The sequence below is a fragment of the Gigantopelta aegis genome, chromosome 14 (assembly GCF_016097555.1).
Source record: "Gigantopelta aegis isolate Gae_Host chromosome 14, Gae_host_genome, whole genome shotgun sequence".
NCBI lineage: Eukaryota > Metazoa > Mollusca > Gastropoda > Neomphalida > Peltospiridae > Gigantopelta > Gigantopelta aegis.
Window position 1 is genome coordinate 54997325 of NC_054712.1, and position 25644 is coordinate 55022968.

Here is a 25644-nt window from a genome sequence, read left to right on the forward strand (position 1 = left end):
TTATTAATCATCGGCTACTGGATGTCAAACATTTGGTAATTTTGACATATAATCCCAAGAGAGGCAACCCGCTTACATTGTTCCATTATGATGATCATTGTCATGGTCGTAAGCTTTAACGTGCACATTTTGAGCTAGCCCGAGTAGGCCTACTCTGACTGTAAGAGAGCTAGACGGACATTTGGGCATAAATACGCTCTCATTACATATAATGAGAGCGTATTTATGTCCAAATGTCCGTCTCGCTCTCATTACATGTAATGAGAGCGTATTTATGTCCAAATGTCCGTCTAGCTCTCTTACAGTCAGAGTACTCGGGCTAGCAGTCTGGCAGCAGCGGGAAGGCCAGAAAGAACTGTATCTGGAGTTGGGGGCACAATCTCTAGTGGGTGGGTCACAGACTCACACACACACACACACACACACACACACACACACACACACACACCGTTTCCTTAGGGCCTGACGTGTTTCCTTTCTTTGTTTGTCAACTTAACAGCTGTTCGGTATATTAGACAATGTAATGCTGAAGGTGAAAATTGATGTGCGCCCAAGACAGGGGAAATAACTACTTTCCATCCCCAAAAATATTGTCGTTCTTGGGAGACATTATTAATATAAATTATACTAATTTCTAAAACGAATAATAAAACGTAGAAAAATAAGCTGCTATTTATATACTTACCTTCGAATAATAACCATCTTTAAGATTTATTTTACTTCGTTATTATTTATTAATATAATTTATTGTTTTATAATATGTTTACCTAAAACGGATGCATTCACTAACTGCTCCAAGTAAAATGGCAGCCTCCTTTCTAAGTGGAAAATTCTGCTTTATAATTTAGTTTATGTGCACACCCTGGTTTTAGAAGAGCCATTTATTTGAAAAAATAATAAAAATAGATCTGCTGTGATATATTATTTCACAATGTCGGACACTTGGGAGGATTTGCAGGCGATCAAAAGTCGTCAGAGCAGTCTTCGGGAGAAAATGCGCCAACGCAAGAGAGAACGCGAAGGCATTGTAGCTCAGCTTGCAGCCGTCATTCCAGAAACAGCAGCATCACTTGGAAATGGTAAGGAAAATAAAATCATGAGAAATATTTACACCTTTCTCTTTGTGTTAATTTGTAAATGTCATGACGCAATGAAGTGACTTTCCCATAAACACAAATCAGTTTCAAACTTGGCCCGAGTACACTGACTGTAAGAGAGCTAGACGGACATTTGGACATAAATACGCTCTCATTATAGTCAGAGACCAAGCTATGTATTTTTTTGGCAATTCCCGACAAACAAAAAGTTGGCAAAGATTTCTGCTCTAATACCACAACAATCCTATGTTTGATGTCAAATACCTTTACATCGATCCTTTTCAAGTTAACTGATTAAAAAAAATCCACATATTAATCACTAATATACATAGTACAGAAAGAAATCTGACAGCACCCACATTCAGCTACGCTTTGAGACACTTTGTCGCAAGAATTACAAAACTCGGTGACCTATTTCGTGACGTAGATCACATGATCGCCCACTGGGCGATTCCGCCTAGTAGTAGTAGACGGAATGGCTGAGTGGGTGATCATGTGACGCAATGTCACGATATAGGTTGGCGAACTTAGAATTCTGCTGTCTGGAGTTTGCCGAAGCTTAGCTGAATGTGGGTGCTGTCGGGTTTCTTTCTGTATAGTGAGGGTATTAGTGATTAATATGTGGATTTTTTTTTAATCAATTAACTCGAAAATGATCAATGTAAAAGTATTTAACGTCAAACATAGGATTGTTGTGATATTGGAGCGGAAATCTAAAACATCCTTTGCTACTAATGGAAAAATGTAGCGGGTTTCCTCTTTAAGATTATATCATATCGTCAATGTCCATAACTGCGTTAAATTGCTTCCGTTTGTTTTCTTGTGCACAGTTTGCGCAATTAACAGATTAACATCTGATTGTTGTTGTCTGTCGTTCATTTGTGAGGTTTTTCTTCACAGTTCATTAACAATAAAGTTCGGACAAGTAAGTATTTCAATAAATAAACTTTACAAACCCTAAAACCATTACTTTTGCCAAGTCATTTTTGTTTATTCCTTAAACTTATCGATATCAAGTCCATTTGATTCGTAGAAATTGAGTTGAAATGGAGGAAGATGAATTAACATTTGGTGCATGTCACATTACCTCACATATATGTCAAATCAACAGAGCCAAATCATTTAATTTTGATGATTTTTAAGCCCCTTATTGTTAGAATTTGTTTTCAATTATGATAGGTATGCTACATTTTCGTGCCTCTACTGTAGTGAATATTCATAATGCATAAAATTTTTGTAACAATTGTAAATAATTTTGAGTGTATAAATTGTGTTAATTGTGAATCAATTCATTTGAAAATTGATATTTTACAAGCTATTCACTGATGTGAACGTAATGCCTATCTGTGTTGACATCAAGTGTTAGCGATGGGTGTTGGTAAAACTCGGTCTGGACCAGATTACTTGACAAACTGAATTTATCCTTTTTAAAAAATTTATATGAAACAAAGTTTTCGTCCACTGTACATATATCAGAAACATATATTTTTTCATACAGTAGCCTTAAAAATGAACAATAATAAACCTCACATGCGCGGTACGATACTTTTTGCAAATGTATGTGCCTAAAATACATAGTACATACATTGTACAATCATATTCATTGTAATAATACTTATACTTGACTTGTAACCATATTATTGTTTTAAAAATGTATGTTTTCACCAAAGCGTAACTCTGGTCCTGTCTAAAGACTAATTTTAACAGGGACATAGACAAATTTGGGCTGTGCACGACCATATCTAGCCAAAAATCAGTGGTATGTCATAGTCAGTACAAAAAGAATCGAGGCAAAGTAATGTAGGATCTTCTCCAGATGGACACTTTACCTTTTTGTATTTTTCTAGTGTTGCAACTGCCCCGACTTATATCCCTATTGGGTATGGCCCTGCTGTGATAGATATAATATTCTGTTCGGGGTGGTGGACAGGCATTTCATGGTAATGTTTTTGGGACAGTTGTGGCATAAAACTGCTTCCATGCAATGTTGTGTGTACTCTTCTTTACATTTTGTATTAATAGAAACCATATTAGTGATGTTTACTTCAACCAAGAACAAAAATAATTTGTATGTGTATTTTTGGATAAATGGACATATTAATGAGTGTGAATGATGTGACATTAATTTTCTTATGCCAGTGAAATCAGACAGTTCAGCCAAATCCTCTACTTCTGCTCCGTCTTCATCAACTGAGGCTCCCTCAACAAAACCAGAGTCGCTTAAGATTGAACCGGATGTTGAGAAGAAACTTCTACTTGTCTTGTGTGATATTATGCTGGACATTCCGTCAGACGCTCTGGTGATTACGAAGCAGACGTCAAAACTGCTTGGTCGAGAGGTTAAACAGCAGCTTATCGAACAACTACTTCATAAGTTTGAGGCTCAGCAGATGTTGAGGTAAATATTAGTTAGGTTTGACCAGGGTGCATTCAGCCAGAGTGGAATTTAAAAGTTCACTAGACTGGTTCAGGGTCTTCATATTTAAAAACCAAATAACTATAACATCAGCATCACTAGCTGTCGCTGTACATAGGGCAGGTTTAATAAAAGATCGGTTTGTATTTTCCGATACACTGCACACAATTTTATTTTTTCAGGTGATGGTGTATTTTTATCATTTGTAGGGGTGGGTGGTTGGGAGACGTAGCCCAGTGGTAATGTTGTCATCAGATGTGCTATCAGTCTAGAATTGATCCCCCTCACTGAGCCTATTGTGCTATTTTTTATTCCAGCCAGTGCTCCACAACTGGTATAACAAAGGCCATGGTATGTACTGTTCTGTTTGTGAGATGGTGCATATATATATATATATTGGATTGGTGGCAGTGGATTTTCTCTCTCATTATTTGTGTTGGCCTCAATCATATGTCTGACACCATAACGGTAATACATGTAAAAAGGTTGATTCATTAAATAAAAATTTCTTTGTTTCTTTGAGTTTCTTTGCCATAAATATGTGACCTTAGTGGTTATAATAACTTAGCAATATTTTCATCACATCTGCTACTTGATCACTTTAACATCAATATTAATAATATTACCCAGTAGTAAGAGAGATTATTTTTTTATACGCCCATCTATGGGTCGTATTATGGTATGGCATTGTTTGTCTGTCTGTCCATCCATCCATCTGTTAACTTTTTCTTGTCTAGACCATATCTTGCATACAGGACCATCAAACCTCACATGTAAGAACAACTTGGGATGGTGGCGTGTTGCGTACTATTACTAGGTCATTGTGACCTACTTTTCACAGTCTACAGCACATAACAGTAAATCATTGTCCGGACCATATCTTCCGTACAGATGCATACAGGACCATCAAACCTCACATGTAAGAACAACTTGGGATGGTGGTGTGTCGTGTACTATTACTAGGTCACTGTGACCTACTTTTCACAGTCTACTGCACATAACAGTAAATCCTTGTCCGGACCATATCTTCCGTACCGATGCATACAGGACCATCAAACCTCACATGTAAGAACAACTTAGGATGGTGGTGTGTCGCGTCCTATTACTAGGTCACTGTGACCTAATTTTCACAGTCTACTGCACATAACAGTAAATCCTTGTCCGGACCATATCTTGTGTACAGATGCATACAGGACCATCAGACCACACGTAGGAACAACTTGGGATGGTGGTTGGTCCCAAATAAACTGTTCATCCATCCCATTGCAAAAATTTCACATAATTAGACTTGAATCATACCTGTAACATATTCATTAATTTTCTATCAAACTCATGATGGGCGTACCTCACCAGTACTCTTGTTTTAATCTCTTGTTTTATTTCTGTTACAGCATCTTTGTTAAGGAATCGGGTAATACAAAGACTCTAACAGTGACCTCAGTGGACTTATCAAAGGTGAGTTGTAAATACATGTAAGTAAAAATATAAATCTCCCAAAACTGCATAAGTTTATTTGGCTTAATAATTGATGATACCAGTGATCATTCATGTTTTATTTTTAAATGCAATAATTGTACTTGACAAGCAATAAAGTTATACTATGTAAACAATTATTTTATCTGTCTGCCTCATGTATGTCCATATAGTAATTTTTATTAAATGGTCAAATGGTTTATCATTCTCTTTATATTAATTTTTTTGTGTATTTATTAATAATACAGTATTTAGTGAATTTTTCCAAATATTTATGTACAAACACGGAAAAATAGATAATATTACACCTTCCTAAGTTAATCCTGGATATTCAGGCTGCATAAACTCTAATATTAATAAATTTCAGATTTGAAATTTAAAAACTTTTATTAATAAACATATTTGATTGTTGTTCAGTTGGCTGCTGTTGGTGATGATCAGGATAGTAAATCACGGAAACGAAAACGAGACAGGTAAAATATTTGTGTTGGAATATTTACATGATTATCTGTGCAGGTTTTCGGAAGAAGAAAAAAGTGATAATTAATATTCGTTTAGGCCCTACAAAGTTGATGTTTTACTGAGATACTATTTTGGTGGACATTTAAACATTCTGCATTAAAAGTTTGTTAACAGGAAACCTTAAGTTGTGGTACATATAGGCATCATGCCAACTCATGCTATTTTCTAACAGCACATGGTGAATTTGAAAAATAATGACTAGAGAATTCTTCATAATTAATATTCAGTGACTACTATGTAGGTCATAAACAATCAGTTACTTGGTTCCCCAATATCCATTATAACTATAAGTAAATAAATAAACTTCGTTTAATTAACTAAAAGTTAGAATTTATTTTGTTGAACGACACCACTAGAGCACATTGATTTATCAATCATCGGCTATTGGATGTCAAACCTTTGATGATTCTGACACATAGTTATTAGTGGAAACCTGCTACATTTTTTCTAATGCAGCAAGGGATCTTTTATATGTACTTTCCCACAGACAGGAAAGCACATAGACTTTTGACCATCATTTGAATGGATCCACTGAGGTGATTCGATCCTGCAATAGTGATTTCCCTAGAAATTAGGCAAGGCATGGTAGACCAAACACTTTTGGGGCATTTTCACCATTTTCGGGGCACTTGTTTTTCATTAAAAATACCCAAAAAATAGAATAAAATGAACATTAATGTAATTTATCTGCTTGCTTTAATAAATGAATGGAAAAAGATATAAAAGACATATTTTATTAATTAATATACATTTTAGGGTGTTTTATAAAGGCAATTTTAGAATTATTACTGAAAAAGGCTTGTTTAATCTCAGGGCAGCATGGCGCTGATTGAAGCAAGATGGTGCTAGATTATTGAGGCATGGTGCTGCACCATGCTAAAACAATCTAGGGAAAACACTACTGCAATGCAAGCACCTCAAGCGAGCACTTAACTGACTGAGCTAAATCCCACCTCTGGATTAACTAAGTTGGGATCATTTCTTTTCCACATTACCTGTCCTCAAGGATTTGTTTGGGGACAGGTAATGTATCCATAAAAGAGAAAACACCTCAAGTTTTCTCCATGTTTTTAGTAAACTAAATTAAAAACGTCAGATCTCTCTGCATACTTGTTTATGATCTTTGTTTCAGTTCTGAGGAAGAAAATTTTCCTAGTGCCAAACAACAGAAACAGGACAAATCTGTGGCTAAAGTAGATGACAGCATTGAGGTAAATTCAACACACCTACCACCCTCCCCCCCCCCAAAAAAAATTCTTCATTACCCCCCCCAAAAAAAGATATATGTTATAGGAGACTGAAACCCATAGTATTTTACCATTACAACCAGTGTAATCAAGGTTTTGTTGTTTGTATGTTGTTGTTTTTTAATGGCATTTAAACAAACTTCTTCTTTTTTCAAGACTCATTGTTTGAACAGAATTTTATTGCTGTTATCTTGCCTTAAAGAAAAATCAGACTCAGTATCTAATGTTCAGGCACCATTTCTTACAAAATAGATTGTCAATGTCCAAATAATAATTATATTTATTAGCTTCAGATTTGGAATTAATTAGTCACATAAACATTTGTAAAAATTTGTTTCAATAATAATAAAGATAATTAAATTTCAAAAGTTGTAAATTGGATTCTTATGGATTCCTGTGTTGCACAAAGATGCAGGAATCTAATTGGATTTTGGTACAATTTGCTGAAAAACTAGACCTGTTTTGTGTTTATTTTGAGCCCTATGATTAATATCAACTATTATGATGGCAGAGCTTGCTGTCCATGCAGTCGGCTAAAGAGAAAGAGGAGAAGAAGATGAATGAGGAGATTCTTCAACTTCTCAGCAAACCTACAGCAAAGGTAAGTAATGTTTTCAACAAATCGCCAGGGCCGTATATAGTGGGGTGAGGCTGGGGGTAATAGTCTCTTCCCTCTATAAAATATGAGGAGATTCTTCAACTTCTCAGTAAACCTACAGCAAAGGTAAGTAATGTTTTCAACACATTGTCAGGGCCGTATATAGTGGGGTGAGGCTGGGGGTAATAGTCTCTTCTCTCTATAAAATATGAGGAGATTCCTCAACTTCTCAGTAAACCTACAGCAAAGGTAAGTAATGTTTTCAACACATTGTCAGGGCCGTATATAGTGGGGTGAGGCTGGGGGTAATAGTCTCTTCTCTCTATAAAATATGAGGAGATTCTTCAACTTCTCAGTAAACCTACAGCAAAGGTAAGTAGGGTGTATACTACCAAATCAAATCCCATAGACAACAATAGTAACATATGCGGCTAAAACTCCTACCTGCAACGTATCAACCGACATAAACGCCACGGATATAAATACTACCACCCCTTACACTTAAAGTGAATCAGAAAAAAATGGGGGTCAAGCTGCTCGTTTCTGAGATAACGGGTAGCGTCTATGACTACCCTAGTTTCGCACAAAATTTGAGTACTTTTTTTTACAGGTACCCCATACATGTTTCAAGCACAAGGCTACTTGACACATTGGTACTAGATGAAATAAAATTGCACATTTATTTTACCCAGATGAAACTATTATTTTTTACAACCAACACACTCACATTTATAACCAATCACAGGACTTGTGGTGTTCACTTCTCTATCAAAAGTTCGGTGCACCTCGAACTTTGACCCAGCCGGAAGTTATTTGGTATAGTACTACCAGTAATGTTTTCAACACATTGTCAGGGCCGTATATAGTGGAGTGAGGTTGGGGGTAATAGTCTCTTCCCTCTATTAAATAGGAGGAGATTTTTCAACTTCTCAGTAAACCTACAGCAACGGTAAGTAATGTTTCCTACATTGTCAGGGCCGTATATAGTGGAGTGAGGTTGGGGGTAATAGTCTCTTCTCTCCCCACCTCCCCCATTATTTTAGGCTAAGTACAATCCTAACTGTTTTAAAGCACATCTTCTACATTGTGCAGAATTATATTAAAGTGTCATATCAAAATCAATGTTATGAAAATATGGATTAAAACACCATGGTAATATATAGGCAATAAATGTAGAGTAGACATTTTTAACTATGTGTAAGGATTGCCATCAGTATAATCATGAAATTGAATTTCTGTTCTTTCTTTTGTTGTGACCACTTTATTTTTGTTGTGAAAAATATTTTTGTGAATATATTCCTTTCAAATCTGCACCATTTTGTGAATGGAATATTTTAATGTTTTTAAAATTAATAATAAAAATGTCTATATTTTTCTCTAAAACAAATTAATTTATGTATTTCAGGAACAGTATCTAGTGGACAAGTTTAGATCAAGGGGAGGTAACTATCATTGGTGGACACTGTAAATCATAAAATATTAGTGATCTTAAAAGTTAGTTCCATTGCGTGCTCGTATACCACAGAGGTTTCGAGCATGTCTCCCCAGACTCATATACCACAGAGGTTTCGAGCATGTCCGCCCCGGACTCATATACCACAGAGGTTTCAAGCATGTCCGCCCCGGACTCTGATAACACAAAGGTTTCGAGCATGTCCGCCCCAGACTCATATACCACAGACGTTTCGAGCATGTCCGCCCCAGACTCATATACCACAGAGGTTTCGAGCATGTCCGCCCCAGACTCATATACCACAGAGGTTTCGAGCATGTCTCCCCAGACTCATATACCACAGAGGTTTCGAGCATGTCTCCCCAGACTCATATACCACAGAGGTTTCGAGCATGTCCGCCCCGGACTCGTATACCACAGAGGTTTCGAGCATGTCCGCCCCGGACTCATATACCACAGAGGTTTCGAGCATGTCCGCCCCAGACTCATATACCACAGAGGTTTCGAGCATGTCCGCCCCAGACTTGTATACCACAGAGGTTTCGAGCATGTCCGCCCCAGACTCAGATACCACAGAGGTTTCGAGCATGTCCGCCCCAGACTCATATACCACAGAGGTTTCGAGCATGTCCGCCCCAGACTCATATACCACAGAGGTTTCAAGCATGTCCGCCCCGGACTCTGATAACACAGAGGTTTCGAGCATGTCCGCCCCAGACTCATATACCACAGAGGTTTCGAGCATGTCCGCCCCAGACTCATATACCACAGAGGTTTCGAGCATGTCCGCCCCAGACTCATATACCACAGAGGTTTCGAGCATGTCTCCCCAGACTCATATACCACAGAGGTTTCGAGCATGTCCGCCCCAGACTCGGATACCACAGAGGTTTCGAGCATGTCCGCCCCAGACTCATATACCACAGAGGTTTCGAGCATGTCCGCCCCGGACTCAGATACCACAGAGGTTTCGAGCATGTCCACCCCAGACTCGGATACCACAGAGGTTTCGAGCATGTCTCCCCAGACTCATATACCACAGAGGTTTCGAGCATGTCCGCCCCGGACTCAGATACCACAGAGGTTTCGAGCATGTCCGCCCCGGACTCGGATAACACAGAGGTTTCGAGCATGTCCGCCCCAGACTCATATACCACAGAGGTTTCGAGCATGTCCGCCCCGGACTCATATACCACAGAGGTTTCGAGCATGTCCGCCCCAGACTCATATACCACAGAGGTTTCGAGCATGTCCGCCCCAGACTCATATACCACAGAGGTTTCGAGCATGTCCGCCCTGGACTCATATACCACAGAGGTTTCGAGCATGTCCGCCCCAGACTCATATACCACAGAGGTTTCGAGCATGTCTCCCCAGACTCATATACCACAGAGGTTTCGAGCATGTCCGCCCCGGACTCATATACCACAGAGGTTTCGAGCATGTCTCCCCAGACTCATATACCACAGAGGTTTCGAGCATGTCTCCCCAGACTCATATACCACAGAGGTTTCGAGCATGTCCACCCCAGAGTTCGATCTCTGGGAGGCCAGGGACCCAACCTGGGGCAGATTAAAATTTAGTGAAGTGTAAATAAGTGACATATTAGTGACATAATTTTTTTTAGCACGGTCATCGTATCATAAATTGAAAATAAGAAAAAGCTCAAGCTGTAGGATCAGGTTCAATAATACTGTTGATCTATTTTGACCTTATGCAGCTTACAGACATCTGAATTTTATTACAAAATTGCAGCATGCTAACTAACTGGTTGTTTGCTATCCATTTTTGTTTAATCAGTAGTATGTAAGCATTGATGTGTGTTCAGTTAATCACCGACAATTCAGTCACACACGTTTTTTGGGATGGTCTGTTGTACGTCTCTTTAAATTTTGCATCATGAAATATTAGCGTCTTGTATGCCCTCGAAAAATTTGCTAAAGTTTTATACTGAGTAACATTTCCTGATTTACAGTATTATAAAATAAACTTCCCTTCCCATTCTTATACTGATGTCATAAAGACATTCATTTTCTTTCAACTGCCAATTAATACATACATTTGATACACATGCACACACACAAAAAGAATGATTGTGAGAGAGATATGGGGGAGAGATAGAGAGAGATAGAGTGAGAGCGAGAAAGAGGGGAGAGATAGTAGAGAGAGTAGAAGAGAGAGATAGTAGAGAGAGTAGAAGAGAGAGATAGTAGAGAGAGTGAGGAAGAGGGGAGAGATAGAGAGCGGGAGGGAGAGAGAGATAGTAAAGAGAGAGAGGGGAGAAGGAGAGTGAGAGAGGGGAGAGGGAGGGGTGAGAGAGCGAGTGAGTACAATATTCACTTTTGTATTGGCGTAATGATATGATTTTAACACAATTATTTTTCAGGGGCCCAGCTGAAAGAGTTTTGCCAGTACGGCACACGCGACGAATGTCTGAAGTACGTGGAGAAAGATGGTGCTTGTAAGAAGCTACATTTCAGGAAGATCATTCGCAAACACACGGACGGTGAGATTTTATTGTTGAAACTGAAATTATGTTGTATGGGGCAGAATGTAACTCAGTGGACTTGGGTTCCTTCTGTACCAACTAGTGCCACACTTACTGGTACGTGGATATCAAATGTCTTGGTATATATTATTCTGTGTATGGAAAAATGCATACAAAAATCCTTCTTTGCTTTATCCAAATGTTTCTCGCTCTAGCCAATGCACCACGACTGGTATATTAAAGGCCGTGGTATGTGTTATCCTGTCTGTGGGATGGTGCATATAAAAGATCCCTTGCTGTTAATCAAAAAGAGTAGCTCATGAAGTGGTGACAGCAGGTTTCCTCTCACAATATCTGTGTGGTCCTTAACCATATGTCTGACGCCATATGACTGTAAATAAAATGTGTTGAGTGCATCCTTAAATAAAGCATTTACTTCCTTCCTTCAACCAAATGTTAAAATCACCATATGTTAGACACCAAATAGCAGTAGTTTAAACATTCCTTTTCTGTTTCTGTTATATCATCAGTAGAGGGGTTATATGTAACATATTTCTGTTGTATCATCAGCAGAGGGGTTATATGTAACATATTTCTGTTGTATCATCAGCAGAGGGGTTATATGTAACATATTTCTGTTGTATCATCAGCAGAGGGGTTATATGTAACATATTTCTGTTGTATCATCAGCAGAGGGGTTATATGTAACATATTTCTGTTGTATCATCAGCAGAGGGCTTATATGTAACATATTTCTGTTGTATCATCAGCAGAGGGCTTATATGTAACATATTTCTGTTGTATCATCAGCAGAGGGCTTATATGTAACATATTTCTGTTGTATCATCAGCAGAGGGGTTATATGTAACATATTTCTGTTGTATCATCAGCAGAGGGGTTATATGTAACATATTTCTGTTATATCATCAGCAGAGGGGTTATATGTAGCATATTTCTGTTATATCATCAGCAGAGGGGTTATATTTCTGTTATATCATCAGCAGAGGGGTTATATGTAACATATTTCTGTTGTATCATCAGTAGAAGGGTTATATGTAACATATTTCTGTTATATCATCAGCAGAGGGGTTATATGTAACATATTTCTGTTATATCATCAGCAGAGGGGTTATATGTAACATATTTTGTCTCGCCTTTATAAAAAAAGAAAGAAAAAAGTTTGTTTTGTTTAACGACACCACTAGAGCACAGTGATGTATTAATCATTGGCTATGTGATGTCAGACATTTGGTAATTTCGACATATAGTCTTAGAGAGGAAACCCGCTACATGTTTCCAAGGGATCTTTTATATGCACCATCTCAAAGACAGGATAGCACATATGATGGCCTTTGATGTACCAGTCATGGCGCACTGGCTGTATCAAGAAGTAGCTCAATGGACCCACTGACAGAGATTGATTCCAAACTGACTGCACATCAAGCGAACGCTTTACCACTGGGCTACAACCTGCCAAACCGCCCCCCCCCCCCCCCCCCCCCCTTACAAAGACGAGATGTAGGTATTACTTTTCCGATGGCTGCGGCCTCAATGGCTACAGCATGAATTTTGTAGCTGAGTTTTAAACTTTCATATTTGCTCCATTTGTTTTACATATTCACAATTTTGTTGTTGCTCAGTATACATGAATAGTTAAAACATTTGTTTTAGCTGCAAAGAGCTGGGGTATTAGGCATATTACTTGCTGTATACAGTTATTCTTTTTTGTTTTTCAGAGTCACTTGGAGATTGTTCGTTCCTCAATACCTGTTTCCATATGGACACTTGCAAGGTAACACTTTACCACTAACTTCTCTTTGTTACTATTCTGGGCCCCCGTTCCATGAAGCATTCTTAGCACTAAGATCACCTTATGTATGAACTTAAGTTAATCTTAACACTAAGGTTGCTTCATAGAGCGGGGCCCAGATGGTTAGAAATTGATACAGTCACATGTTTTCATCCTTACATACTCCAACCCTGTTGTTTTTAGGACTGCTGAACCTATGAATCATTTCTCATGTGTTTACCAGTTGCGCTAGCCAGCATTTCTTTATGTCTCCCAAAATTACCAAATGTTTGACATCCAATAGCCTATGATTAATAAATCAATGTGCTATTGTTAAACAAAGCAAACTTTAACTTTCTTTATGTCTCTAATCTGATGTGCAGATGGCTGATAAGCGAGGAGAATGTTAGTATTTCAAATTTTTTAAATTTTACCTTCAAAATTAATCTTCTTTTGTTTTGCCTCCCTCATAAAGATAAATTGAGCATGATCACATACCCTATATAGACATTAAATCAAAGTCAGACCATGAATGTAGAGAATTTCAAAATGTGGGTATATTTTTTCTTTCAGTATGTACATTATGAAATAGATTTCCCCACTGCCAAAAAGGAAATGGCTCTGTTGAAGAAGGAGAACACTCTGACCAGTGTAGGCATGGCCAGTGACTGTTGTCTGTATCCTCCACAGGTATGCACTTTGATCTTAACTTACCTCGTTATACTCATAACTTACCGTGGGCCTAATTCACTAAACTCTCGCAACTTTGTGATCTCGCAGTGCAATGCTAAAAGACTTGCAAAGAGGATGCCTAAGAGACCTTTGTGAATTAGGCCCCTGGTTACACTCGTAATAAATGTATTTTCCTTTTAATTTTTAATTTTTTGAAACCCATGCATGATTTGATTGTAGATGGATCATTTAAATTATTCTTAAGCAATTATCGAGATTTCTTTTAAAGCCGCACTCCCTAGTTCCATCCAGTGAAAATAAATTATACTTTGGTTAATCTACAAACCTGTAACACACTTAGATCACGTTTTTATCAAATGGAGTGAAAAAGAAGGTTTTATATTGATAAATACCATGGGAATCCCCATGTCCCAATTGCTTGAAATAATTTTGAAAGTTAGTATTTTGATGTCACCGGTAGATGTCGCTCGAAGCACAACAATGCCTACGTCACGACAAATTTCACAGACTTGGGGTGCGTTTCTTTCACCTCTTCTGGACATGTTCCAACTGTTCTGTCCTGGTTGTATCCCCTCTCCAAATATCGTAAGACTTAGCAAAATTATTCGTTTTAAGGGTTTGTAACGTTTTGTATTGAGACACTTACTTGTCTGAACTTTATTGTTACTGAAAATGTTCACGAACTGTGAAGAACAAATCGGATGTTGATTGCGCGAACTGTGCACAAGAAAACAAACCGAACCAAAATGATAACGGTCACGTGGTATACCAACGTCTGTGACATTGAAATAGAAATATCCCGTCTAAAAATAGATTAGACCTTGTCTGTTCAACGGTTTTTTCTCAAACGTGCCTCCGTTTTTAAGAAATACGAAAAATGTATTTTGTGGTATTACAAACACCAGGATTACCAGGATTACCAAAAAACACTTCAGGTGAATGGAAATGTATATTCTAAATAATAAACAGTAAGTAAAGTGCAATTTTATTTGTGAAAAAATGGGTTTAATAGCGAAAAACAATGCCGTAATGGTTAACAACTAGCCGTAACTAGGGTGTGTCCCAGGGGTGGGGAAAAATAAAATTGTCAATCGGTCCCACGTTGATGTCATCACTACCGGGGGGAGGGGGGTAGAGGGATAAGAAGAAAGGAATGCACATAAAAATTATAAAATCATTTAAAAGGTGATATTTGCCAAGTAGTGTTCTAAAAACAAAATCATAGTGGCATTTGTATATTTTTATTTTGAATCATGAATGCGAAAACGATAAACATCAAAACATGAAAGAAAAACAAAATGTTTGATCACATCAGCGAAATTTTTTTATTATATTTATTTTACATAATGGAATAAATAATATATAAAAAAGGAATAAAAGTTATGCATTTTAACTCCCATATATGTATAAAAAGTACCAGTATTCAGTAGTCCTGAAAATTAATAAACAATAACACCGTTGGAGCGTTTGACAACTTGAGCTGGCACACGTTTAGACAAAGCAATTAATAACGTTGTCGCCGATTGGATGACATTTGATCTCTCCTGGCTCTAAAGATAGCCGGTTTAGCTATTCCAGCTCACTCCCACTTTTAAAAAAAAAAGAGGTGTAAACCTTTTTATTTATTTTAAAGTCCTTTATAATTATTTGATACACTACATTGAACAGTCAACAAGAAACACATTTATTGATTATTTCAGTATATTTTATGCTATTTCAAGCAGTTTGTATTTCACAAAAGCCTCTTGCTTCGTCGGACTCTGACACTCGACCCGACAGAGCTCCGTACACAGGCGTTAACATGTGTTGATTGTGACCAGTTGCAAACTCTGGGTCCTTTGTTTTAATTGGAGTGTAATACCTTGGTAGCTTTCTCACCAAGAATGATGAACGTCTGTTTTATCTCGTGACCAGCACAGCGGCTTTGACAAATGTCTAGCCTAGTGGCAGTAGATTGATTGTAGGTTCGACTTATGGCAGACTTTAAAATCACAGACGTCAGAAACACCAGTCAGTTTGACCACTATTTATTTATTTATTATTATTTTAAATCATGCACAAGATGCCAATGTCTGGGCAGGCCGATCCAATTGGCGGATAGGAATTTGTTCCTATAATAGAAACGGACAGGTGCTTCGGACCGACAAGAATGACAAAAGTGGGACCGGCAAACGCACGTTTTTGAAAAATAATTTCGGTCTCAGAGATCGAGAATCGGTCCCAGACCGGGAAAAAAGGGCTTTTCCCCACCCCTGGTGTGTCCCTTTAATTTGCTATGTATATTGATTTAAAATCTTATAGCAATGGCGTGCACATGTGACAGTAGCAGTTTTCATCTGTTGCTCTAGACCAAGTATTAAAATAATTATATGTTAGATACCAAGTAGTCGTAGTTTAAAATGGACTACTTGTTGCTTTTGCTATTTCAAGCCCTGGCTGAGGTGTCTTAGAACAAATGTAAATTTGTTTCCTTTCCTGGAACAAGATAGTTTAATTTTCAAAATTAAAATCAACGTGTATAAGAGTGATCTGTTTTTGTTTTTCATTAAATAAATTTCGACAACACTGTTCAGCATTTGTTTTCGTAGCCCCATGGTAAAGCGCTCACTCGATGTGCGGTCAACCACAGATCGATGTCCGTCGGTGGGCCCATTGGGCTATTTCTCTCTCCGTCGGTGTGCCCATTGGACTATTTCTCTCTCCATCGGTGGGCCTATTGGGCTATTTTTCTCCGTCGGTGTGTCCATTGGGCTATTTCTCTCTCTGTCAGTGGGACTGTTTCTTGTTCCAGCCAATGCACCACGACTGGTATATCAATAGCTGTGGTATGTACTACCCTGTCTTGTGGGAAGGTGCATATAAAAGAACTCTTGCTGTTAATCAAAAAGAGTAGCCCATGAAGTGGTGACAGCAGGTTTCCTCTCAATATCTGTGTGGTCCTTAACCATATGTTTGATGCCATATAACCGTAAATAAAATGTGTTGAGTGTGCGTCATTAAATAAAACATTTTTTCTTTGTTTTTGTTTTCAATAAGCTGTTTATCGTATGTCATTACCTTTATGATTGCAGTGGATACAGTGTGACTTGCGTATCTTCAACATGTCTGTCCTGGGTAAGTGTGCCGTTGTGATGGCCGACCCACCCTGGGACATCCACATGGAACTGCCCTACGGAACAATGAGCGATGACGAGATGAGACGCCTGGATGTGCCCGGTCTGCAGGACGATGGTTTTATCTTTCTCTGGGTCACAGGAAGGTAGGTCCATAAGTGTACAAGTTGGGGGAGGAGGGTTTGCAAGGGAGTGAACACCCCCAAAGGGGTGGAGTAAATCCACAAATGCAGGCAAAAGCGATAGAGATATTCGAGAAAAATGTGTTGGCCTGAAAGCTTTTCCCCATGTATTTTCATAATTCTGACAACATTATTAGTTGTAACCCATGTAAAAATGCATAGTGATTTGTTTGCAACCCTATTTAGCTGTTTGGCTGTAATGCTAATATGAATAAATGTTCAGATTTGGCCATTTTTGTTTAATTCGGTTCCAAAAAATTAACTCCGTGAATAATGATAACCAGAGCCTTTTCCAAATGATTCTCCAATAAACCTTTTTCATAATTTGGTACCTAAAATTGTTGTGCTACTTTAATAGTTTCTTAGTATTGCAGTCTTTCTGTGTCTTTTCACAAGACGAAATTGTTTTTGTCGTCATATGCAAACCAAATATAAAAAGTCAAGTCAAACTACTACTATACCAAAGGGAATTAAATGGTTTACACTAATTTTCTCACAATGAAGAGTACTATTTACTATTTTCTTTTTATATAGATACAGTAGGATAAACTATTTCACTATTGAATACATGCATTTAGCTCATCATAATGTATTTTGGTGGTCATTTCCAGAGCCATGGAGCTTGGACGAGAATGTTTGGATCTCTGGGGGTAAGAACCGACATGCTATTAAAATCATATACAGTCGAACTTGGTATAACAGGTACCTCTATATAATGACTACCTGCCCATAACAACCACCCTGAACCCCCCCCCCCCAAAACACTTTTCTTTCTTTATTTGACCTCTATAGAATGGCCACCTGTCCAACGCGGCCAGCAGCTACTATTTTTCAGCAAAAATAAGGTCTGAACCTGCATTAGCGGCCAAAATATTATTTCCAAAAACATTTTTTTAACAAATTCTTCCCACCATATATGATCGTACAGCGATTTAGTTCCCAGTAAATTCCATTGTTTTCTGAAATGCCTACATTGTTGTGTCACGTGACCGGAAAGTTTGGCGATTTGATTCGACTTGACAAAGAACAAACTTATTTTGATGTTATCATATGATGTTATTGTCGTAAACAAATATACGTTCAGCTCGAATTGTTACTCAATAACAAGGCGACTTCTCATTGGCTGTAGCCTATGAAATCAGAATGTATTACGGTATCTGATTGTTGCGGTATTATCAAAGGCAATTATAACCAAGGTGCCTGAGTAGTCCCTGCTGTCAACCGAGCGGCAAACATTAATGAATTTAGTTAAGCCAGTATGTTTTGGTAAATCGCGACCTTTGTTTACCAAAATTGTTTTGTTTGCAGTTGGCAACGTAATCCCACTGGATTAGTATGACAGTATCTGATTGTTGCAGTATTAGCAGCCACATAAAACTAAGACGCGACATCACGGCGAATAAACCTCAGTGGATTAGTATGACAGTGTCTGATTGTTGCAGTATTAGCAGCCACATAAAACTAAGACGCGACATCACGGCGAATAAACCTCAGTGGACCGCTTATTAGTGAAATATGTTAGGGTCTCGATGAAATCTTTTGGGACCTCTATATAAAGGCCACCTGTCCATAATGGCCACTTTCTGTTGGTCCATTGACTGGTTGTTATATACAAGTTAGACTATATATATAAAAGATTTTAGTGTCATATTTGTAATGTTGCAGAAAGCAAAATGTAGGCATTAGTTTGACAAAAACACAGAAACATTTTTATTCAATATCGTGTCGCAATTCACTATTCAAATGTCAGAAATCACTACAATACACATTTCTAAAATGTTAAATAGTAGTTTCTAATCAATTATTAAATTATTAGATTACCGACTACCACTAATAAAAATGTTCCTTGAAAACAACATGTTTGTATTTATGCCAACCTTCGGTTTGTATTTTGTTAGTCCATTTCTCACAAAATGAGTATTTGGTTCACCAAACTTCATACAGATTCTCACCATTATTAAAAACAAAAAATTACGCTATTGTCATATGTTGAGTGTAAAGTTAAAGGTCATAGATCAGGCCAGGTAACAGTTGAGAGATAAAGCTGCAGCCTGTTTACCAGACAAAGTTAATACTAAAATGGATTTTTATTTATAGTTCATAACAGATAAAAGTTTATTGAAACATTTATTACTAAATTTGTTTAATATTTTGTGAGCTAAATGACATTGTTGTGTTTTCAGCTACAAGCGCTGTGACGAGTTGATCTGGGTGAAGACCAATCAGCTTCAGCGTATTATCCGCACAGGAAGGACAGGTCATTGGCTGAACCATGGGAAGGAACACTGCCTGGTACAAAACCTTTCACAGACGTTATTGTTTTTATATTATAATGTAGTGTTCAACACATTTATGACATAATTAGTAGAAACATTTACTTCGCTGCAACTAATAATTTGATAAATATTTGATAACCTGGTATTTTCAAAAACAATTCTGTTACCAAGCCTTCTATTTAGGAGTGAATTGTTTGATAGGATGGAATATGGTTAAACATTTATTCATTCATTCAGATGATAGGTTTTGTTTTATATTTGTCTCGCTTCAACAGAGTCAGAAAGCATGTTATAGCCCTCTGTTAATTTTATGTTTAGTTCCATGTCACATTTTCATATTTAACTCCATTTCTTAAAAGAATAATTACTACATTATTGTGTGCAGAGTCACTTAGCACTGGTGCATGTTCATCTGAATGCATTTTTAAAAACATATTAATATTAATTAATATTTATTTTATTTCATTAAAAAAAAAAAAAAGCAGAAATTAAAATACCTTAATTAAAATAAAGTTTAACTGTTACTATAGGCCAAACCAGTTTATGGTAGGCTTTTTATTTTCAAAATATGTTTAAACATTTTCTGAGGTGTTTGTTAAACAAATATTCCTTCCCATATAATTTGTTTTTATGTACAACCCATTACTACCAAAATAACACTTTAAATATATCTTATTGTCAGTGCATTATATTGTTTGCAGATCTCTGTTAGGAATTAGAATAACAATTCTAGTTCAATCAACCAGGAGAAATGTGCCAGAAAGCTGTGCTAGAAAAAAGGTTTTTAGCACATGTCCCCTTGACGGTAATGCACCCTTTTCATTGATCTCATCGTTTAGGTGGACGGCCATTGACACTTGTTGATTACGTCATTCTCTAATCAAAGATAGTTTGTGACGTCACATCATATGTAACGCTGCATGCATTCCTTTTAGTGATGTAACATATATCAGCTGAGAGGAGTAATGTCAAAGTACAAAAATAAAATGCAGTGAATTTTATAATAATTATACCAAAATTATAAGAATAATTGAACTATAAAATATTTCGGGCACTCGTCCTTTTGTAGATGGTTTTTTTCGACAGTCGTCTCAAGAAAATCAATCCTTGGAGCTCGCTAAAGCTCTTTCCAACGATGGATTTTCTTAAGACTTGTGTCAGAAAACCCATCTACAAAAGGACGAGTGCCAGAAAAAATTATAAGATATATAATAAATTATTATAAATATTATAAAAGGTATCGTTTGTTTCCAGGTGGGAGTGAAAGGCAACCCTGAGGGAGTGAACCGAGGATTGGACTGTGACGTCATCGTGGCCGAGGTAATCTGTGGTGTTAACAGAATGGACAGATAGATGAAACCAAATTTAGCCAGATAATTGCAGCTATTTGTTCTTAGCCGATGTATTTTTCGTGCTTGACATGTTGTTATACGTTCATTCATTCTGTTTATTCTGTTTCTACAACATTCATGATAAGTTACTTTTAGATCATCTTTTAACAGTTTAAAACAATTGTGACGTACTTTCCACAACTTTAAACAAACACGCGTCATAACCGGCTATGCCACGTGCATTACACTTACTGTAGTATCTCAGAAGGCTTCGAGTGGCGCTGCGATCACATGCTATTCCATGCGCATGCGCTGATCCAGCTGATATAAAATGACATGAAACGATCTCATGAACAAATAGGCCCGCTAGACAAGATCTATAGATCTAGTTTGTTTTTTTGTTTTTTATTATTGTTCTTTATTGTTTTAATACATGTATTTGGTTGAGCATATCTCGTAATAGGAGTTAGTCGTAATTATTGCGCAGTTTGTAAATTTAATTAATCAACGCGTTTGCTATGGTGCTTTAAAGACATTGGTGGAGGTTTTCATGCAAAGAATACGGCGATGCCTGTGAAAAAATAATTTACATAATAACAGAGATTTCCTTTCACGGCTGCGGTGAAACTTTGGGCAAGGAAGAAAAATTGCAGACTTACTCACAGTTGAATAAATTTTGATTTCCCTGCCTTGCTGGCCATTGCAACATTATCTATCTTCACTGTCCCCTTGTCTTTGGAATGAATAGATTATCAATAGGCTTATTATAGCAAAATAAACAAATGCATCACAAATTATATCTCTTTTTTATTTCATTCAGTAGTGAAGCATAACAAACTATCAGCACACAAAATAAAACAAACAAACAAACATATTATTTATAAGCAGGTTGATATCATATCATATCATATGGTGTTATTACAAGGATCAGAGGAAAATAGAAAACAATTACATTAAAAATCTGAAAAAATTCACAAGATTTTCAACTGTATTAGGAGCCTTATGAGTTGCTCAGATCGCATCTGAGGGCCTGCATTAAAAAAAAATCCTGGGGGAAGGTCTAGACCCCCGCCACATCCGCCTTTTGCTGCCAAATCCAGTGGGGAAAAACTTGCCACCACTCAAGAAATCCTGGGCAGAACCCTGCATTTCAGCAGCTGTTAATAACATTGCTGCACTAAAAAGTCCATACTGTCCATACAAAAACACATATTGCACCAATTAATGAGATCTGAAGCCTTGTCTTACCACAGAAAGTAGAATTTATACAACACTAAACCGAGTTTTAAAATTTTATTTTAAAAATAGTACAAACTTTCAGCAAAATTTTATGCACTTTTACCTGAATATTTATCCATTACACAGGTGAGAGCAACAAGTCACAAGCCAGATGAAATATATGGAATTATTGAGCGACTGTCTCCAGGAACTAGAAAGTGTGAGTTGTTCGGCCGACCTCACAACGTACAGCCCAATTGGTAAGTCTAACTTGCAGACCTTCAAATGGCTATTAGTTATGCAATGACTACCAGTGATAGAAATAAGCAAAAATTTTCTAAAAATATACTTGTCCACCAATATTTTCACTTGTCCAAATAAACGATTTGTTTTATTCAAATACCAGCATGATGTTTTTGATTGCTCAAAATAAAACTGCGCTGAAAATTTCTACTTGTCCACTGGACAACCACCAAGGCTCATTTTGCTTGTCCGAACAGATTTTCACTTGTCGGGACAAAGGAACAAGTGCTTATTTCGAACATTGACTGTGTTCTGTTCCAGTCTTCACTGCATGCACTAGTCATATTATGGGAAAGATGTTAGTTTGTGGAACAGCAATTGCATACAGTATAATGGGTTGTATGATGAGTCACCCTTGGTGAATGTTTCAACATTTTTAATTGTACTTAACAATGGTTCACAACTTGTTTCTGGGAAACTGTGTATAAGAGGTCTATTGCTGCTACACCGGCCTCGGTGGTGTAGTGCTTAAGCCATCAGACTTGAGGCTGGTAGGTACTGGGTTCATATCCTGGCACCAACTCCCACCCAGAGCAAGTTTTAACATCTCAGTGGGTAGATGTTAGGCCACTAAACCAACTTCTGTAACCTATTGTCCTAGACAGACAGTCCTGCCCAGGACAGTGTGCTTGAACCTACAAGGATATAGGAATGAAAATAACTAAATGAAACAAATGAAATTACTGGTAGACTTGAGCATAATTTTTCCGGACATTTTTCAAAATCCCTCAAGATATTGAGATGAAAGTTTGTGTATAGGTTACAGACTAAGTTTGACTTTGTTGGGGATTTACCCATTTTTGACAGTTATAGCTAAATCATTTCAACTTATTTTCATATATATATCCAATTAAGGTTCAAGCACCATCTAAATCAAATTTGACTTTCATGGGAATTTAGGGGCGGGATGTAGCCCAGTGGTAAAGCGCTCGCTCGATGTGCAGTCGGTTGGGCCATTTCTCGTTCCAGCCAGTGCACCACGACTGGTATGTACTATCCTGTCTGTGGGATGGTGCATATAAAAGATCCCTTGCTGCTAATCGAAAAGAGTAGCCCATGAAGTGGTGACAGCAGGTTTCCTCTGTCAATATCTATGTGGTCCTTAACCATATGTCTGATGCCATATAACCGTAAATAAAATGTGTTGGGTGCGTCATTAAATAAAACATTTCCTTCCTTTCATGGGAATTTATTCAAGGGTTGTAACTGTCTAAAATTGAATTTATCTCTGTTTTACAGAGTTATGGCCTTTGAACTTAGGAGATTTATGGGGCTCGGTAGGAGACATTTCGAAGTACTCTCAGAATGCTTATTTTGTCTTTCATGTAGGATCACCCTTGGAAACCAAGTAGAAGGCGTAAGACTGAAAGACCCGGATGTGGTGAAGAATTTCCGTGCACACTATCCCGATGGAAATTGTATGGGACCTCCTAAAGATCAGTGACAGGAGGGCTGACCTGCGGCTTCAGTGCCTTGACGTTCTACATGTGTGACTGAATAACATTCACTCATTCCATCATCTGCATCAATACATTACATACTTACACATCCTGTTTTACAGGTTACAGATCTAAGTGTCTTGTTGAATCGGGCAAAACTGTGATCAAATGATGATTTTCAATAATTTTATGTATGATTTTCATGTCCATTATACATCATCAGTTACGTGCAAATTTCTTTATTTTTATTTTACTAAACTTATTGTAGTCTTCCTGTATGACCATGAGTGTCTGTCACACATCATGCGACTCCGTTATAATCACAACCCTATGCGAGGGTTTTTTTTGCAGATAACTTGCCATGACAGACCTGGAATTCCATATAATTATGTCATGCTCTTTGGGCGTTTCCCAATTTTTGCAGTGCAGTGCCTAAAAGCATGGATTAAAATAACCCGTCAGTCCATGAAATCGTATTTATGGAAAGTGTTTTTAAATAAAACAAATGTTCATTTGTATGCATTTTCCCACAGGTTTTAGACAGTCACGGACTGGTTGGAATGAATTATTTTTAAAGTAACAGTATATAACAGTATTCTGATTTCATCAAAGGGACAGGATACAGCTCGATCCACACAGCACTCACATCAAGTGCTTTGGTCAAAGCTTCAAATCTCAGTAGACTCATTCTCTGATTGGGTCTTGTTCTCATCCCAACCAATGCCCCACCACTGGTATATCAAAGACCATGGTATATGCTGTCCCGTCTGGGAAAGTGCATATTAAAAAAATCCTTTACTGCTACTGGAAATGTTTTTGTGTGTTTTCTCAAAACTATGTTTCACAATTACATAATGTTTGACGTCCAACAGCGGATGAGCAATTAATCGGTATTCACTAGAGGTGTTGTTAAATAAAACAAACTTGTATTAAATGACCGACAATGTGAAAACCAGTCAAACACATAGGTGTCAGAAGATGCAACATTTGTTTGTGAATTTCAACATTTCTTTGGAATTTCAACATTTCTTTGTGAATTTGAACATTTCTTTGGAATTTCAATGTTTTTTGGTGAATTTCCATCTTTCAACCAATGAAGACCCCAGCTCTGTATTCTAGCAGGACAAAAGACTTTTTGAACTGGTACCAAGCTAACATGTTATCTGTTAACCGTATGGGTGAGACATGGCCCAGTGGTAGAAGTGCTCGCCCAGTGCATGGTCGGTCTATGATCAACCCCTTTCAGTGACTCATTGGGATATTTCTCATTCCATCCATTACACCATGACTGGTTTATCAAAGGCCGTGGTATGTGCTATCCTGTCTATGGGATGTTGCTACTAATGGGGAAAATTTAGCGAGTTTCATCTCTAAGACTATATGTCATAATTACCAAATGTTTGACATCCAGCAGTCGATGATAAATGCATCAATGTGCTCTAGTGGTGTCATTAAAAAAAAAACACCTTCATCTATTTTGTTGTTGTGTTGTATTATTTTAGTTTAGATGTAGTGCTTTTTAATTTTCAGTATTTCGAAGTTGAAAATCAATATGACCCAAAAAGATGGGCATCCTCAAGTTAATGGAAATAGACACTTTATTCATGATTCTATATCACATGTCAATATTAACCATGTCCACCACCAGTGGCCACCTGAGATTTGGTGGAGTAAGCTGGAAGTTGCAACTAGGTACATAGGTGCTAAATTGTTTTAAAGGTCCCAAAGACTTGAAATCCACATTTACATTTTGTCCCAAAACAATTTTCATTTAATTTTAACTTATTTTCGTACTTATATTCAATTAAGGTTCAAGCATGCTGTCCTGGGCACACACCTCAGCTATCTGGGCTGTCGGTGCAGGACAGTAGGTTCCAAGCCCTGTAGTCTGATGGTTTAACCATGACGCCACCAATAACAATTTTCAAGGGTAAGCAGAATATGACTCCACAACATACCGGTAGTTTTAATATGTGTCTAAGTGTCTATAACAGATATTCTTTCAT

At 37.4% G+C, this 25644-nt stretch overlaps 1 protein-coding gene across 1 annotated transcript; it reads left to right on the plus strand.

The window, feature by feature from the left end:
* Positions 1-779: 779 nt before the first annotated feature.
* LOC121388404 (N6-adenosine-methyltransferase subunit METTL3-like) lies at positions 780-25014 on the plus strand. The gene is made up of 16 exons (XM_041519714.1): positions 780-1079; positions 3237-3495; positions 4905-4968; positions 5404-5459; positions 6641-6719; positions 7267-7356; positions 8759-8795; positions 11193-11312; positions 13031-13086; positions 13657-13773; positions 16848-17035; positions 17683-17721; positions 19255-19363; positions 20602-20667; positions 22044-22156; positions 23529-25014. The coding sequence occupies exons 1-16, from the start codon at positions 932-934 to the stop codon at positions 23641-23643; spliced, it is 1656 nt and encodes a 551-aa protein (XP_041375648.1). The 5' UTR covers positions 780-931; the 3' UTR covers positions 23644-25014.
* The last annotated feature ends 630 nt before the right edge of the window (positions 25015-25644 follow it).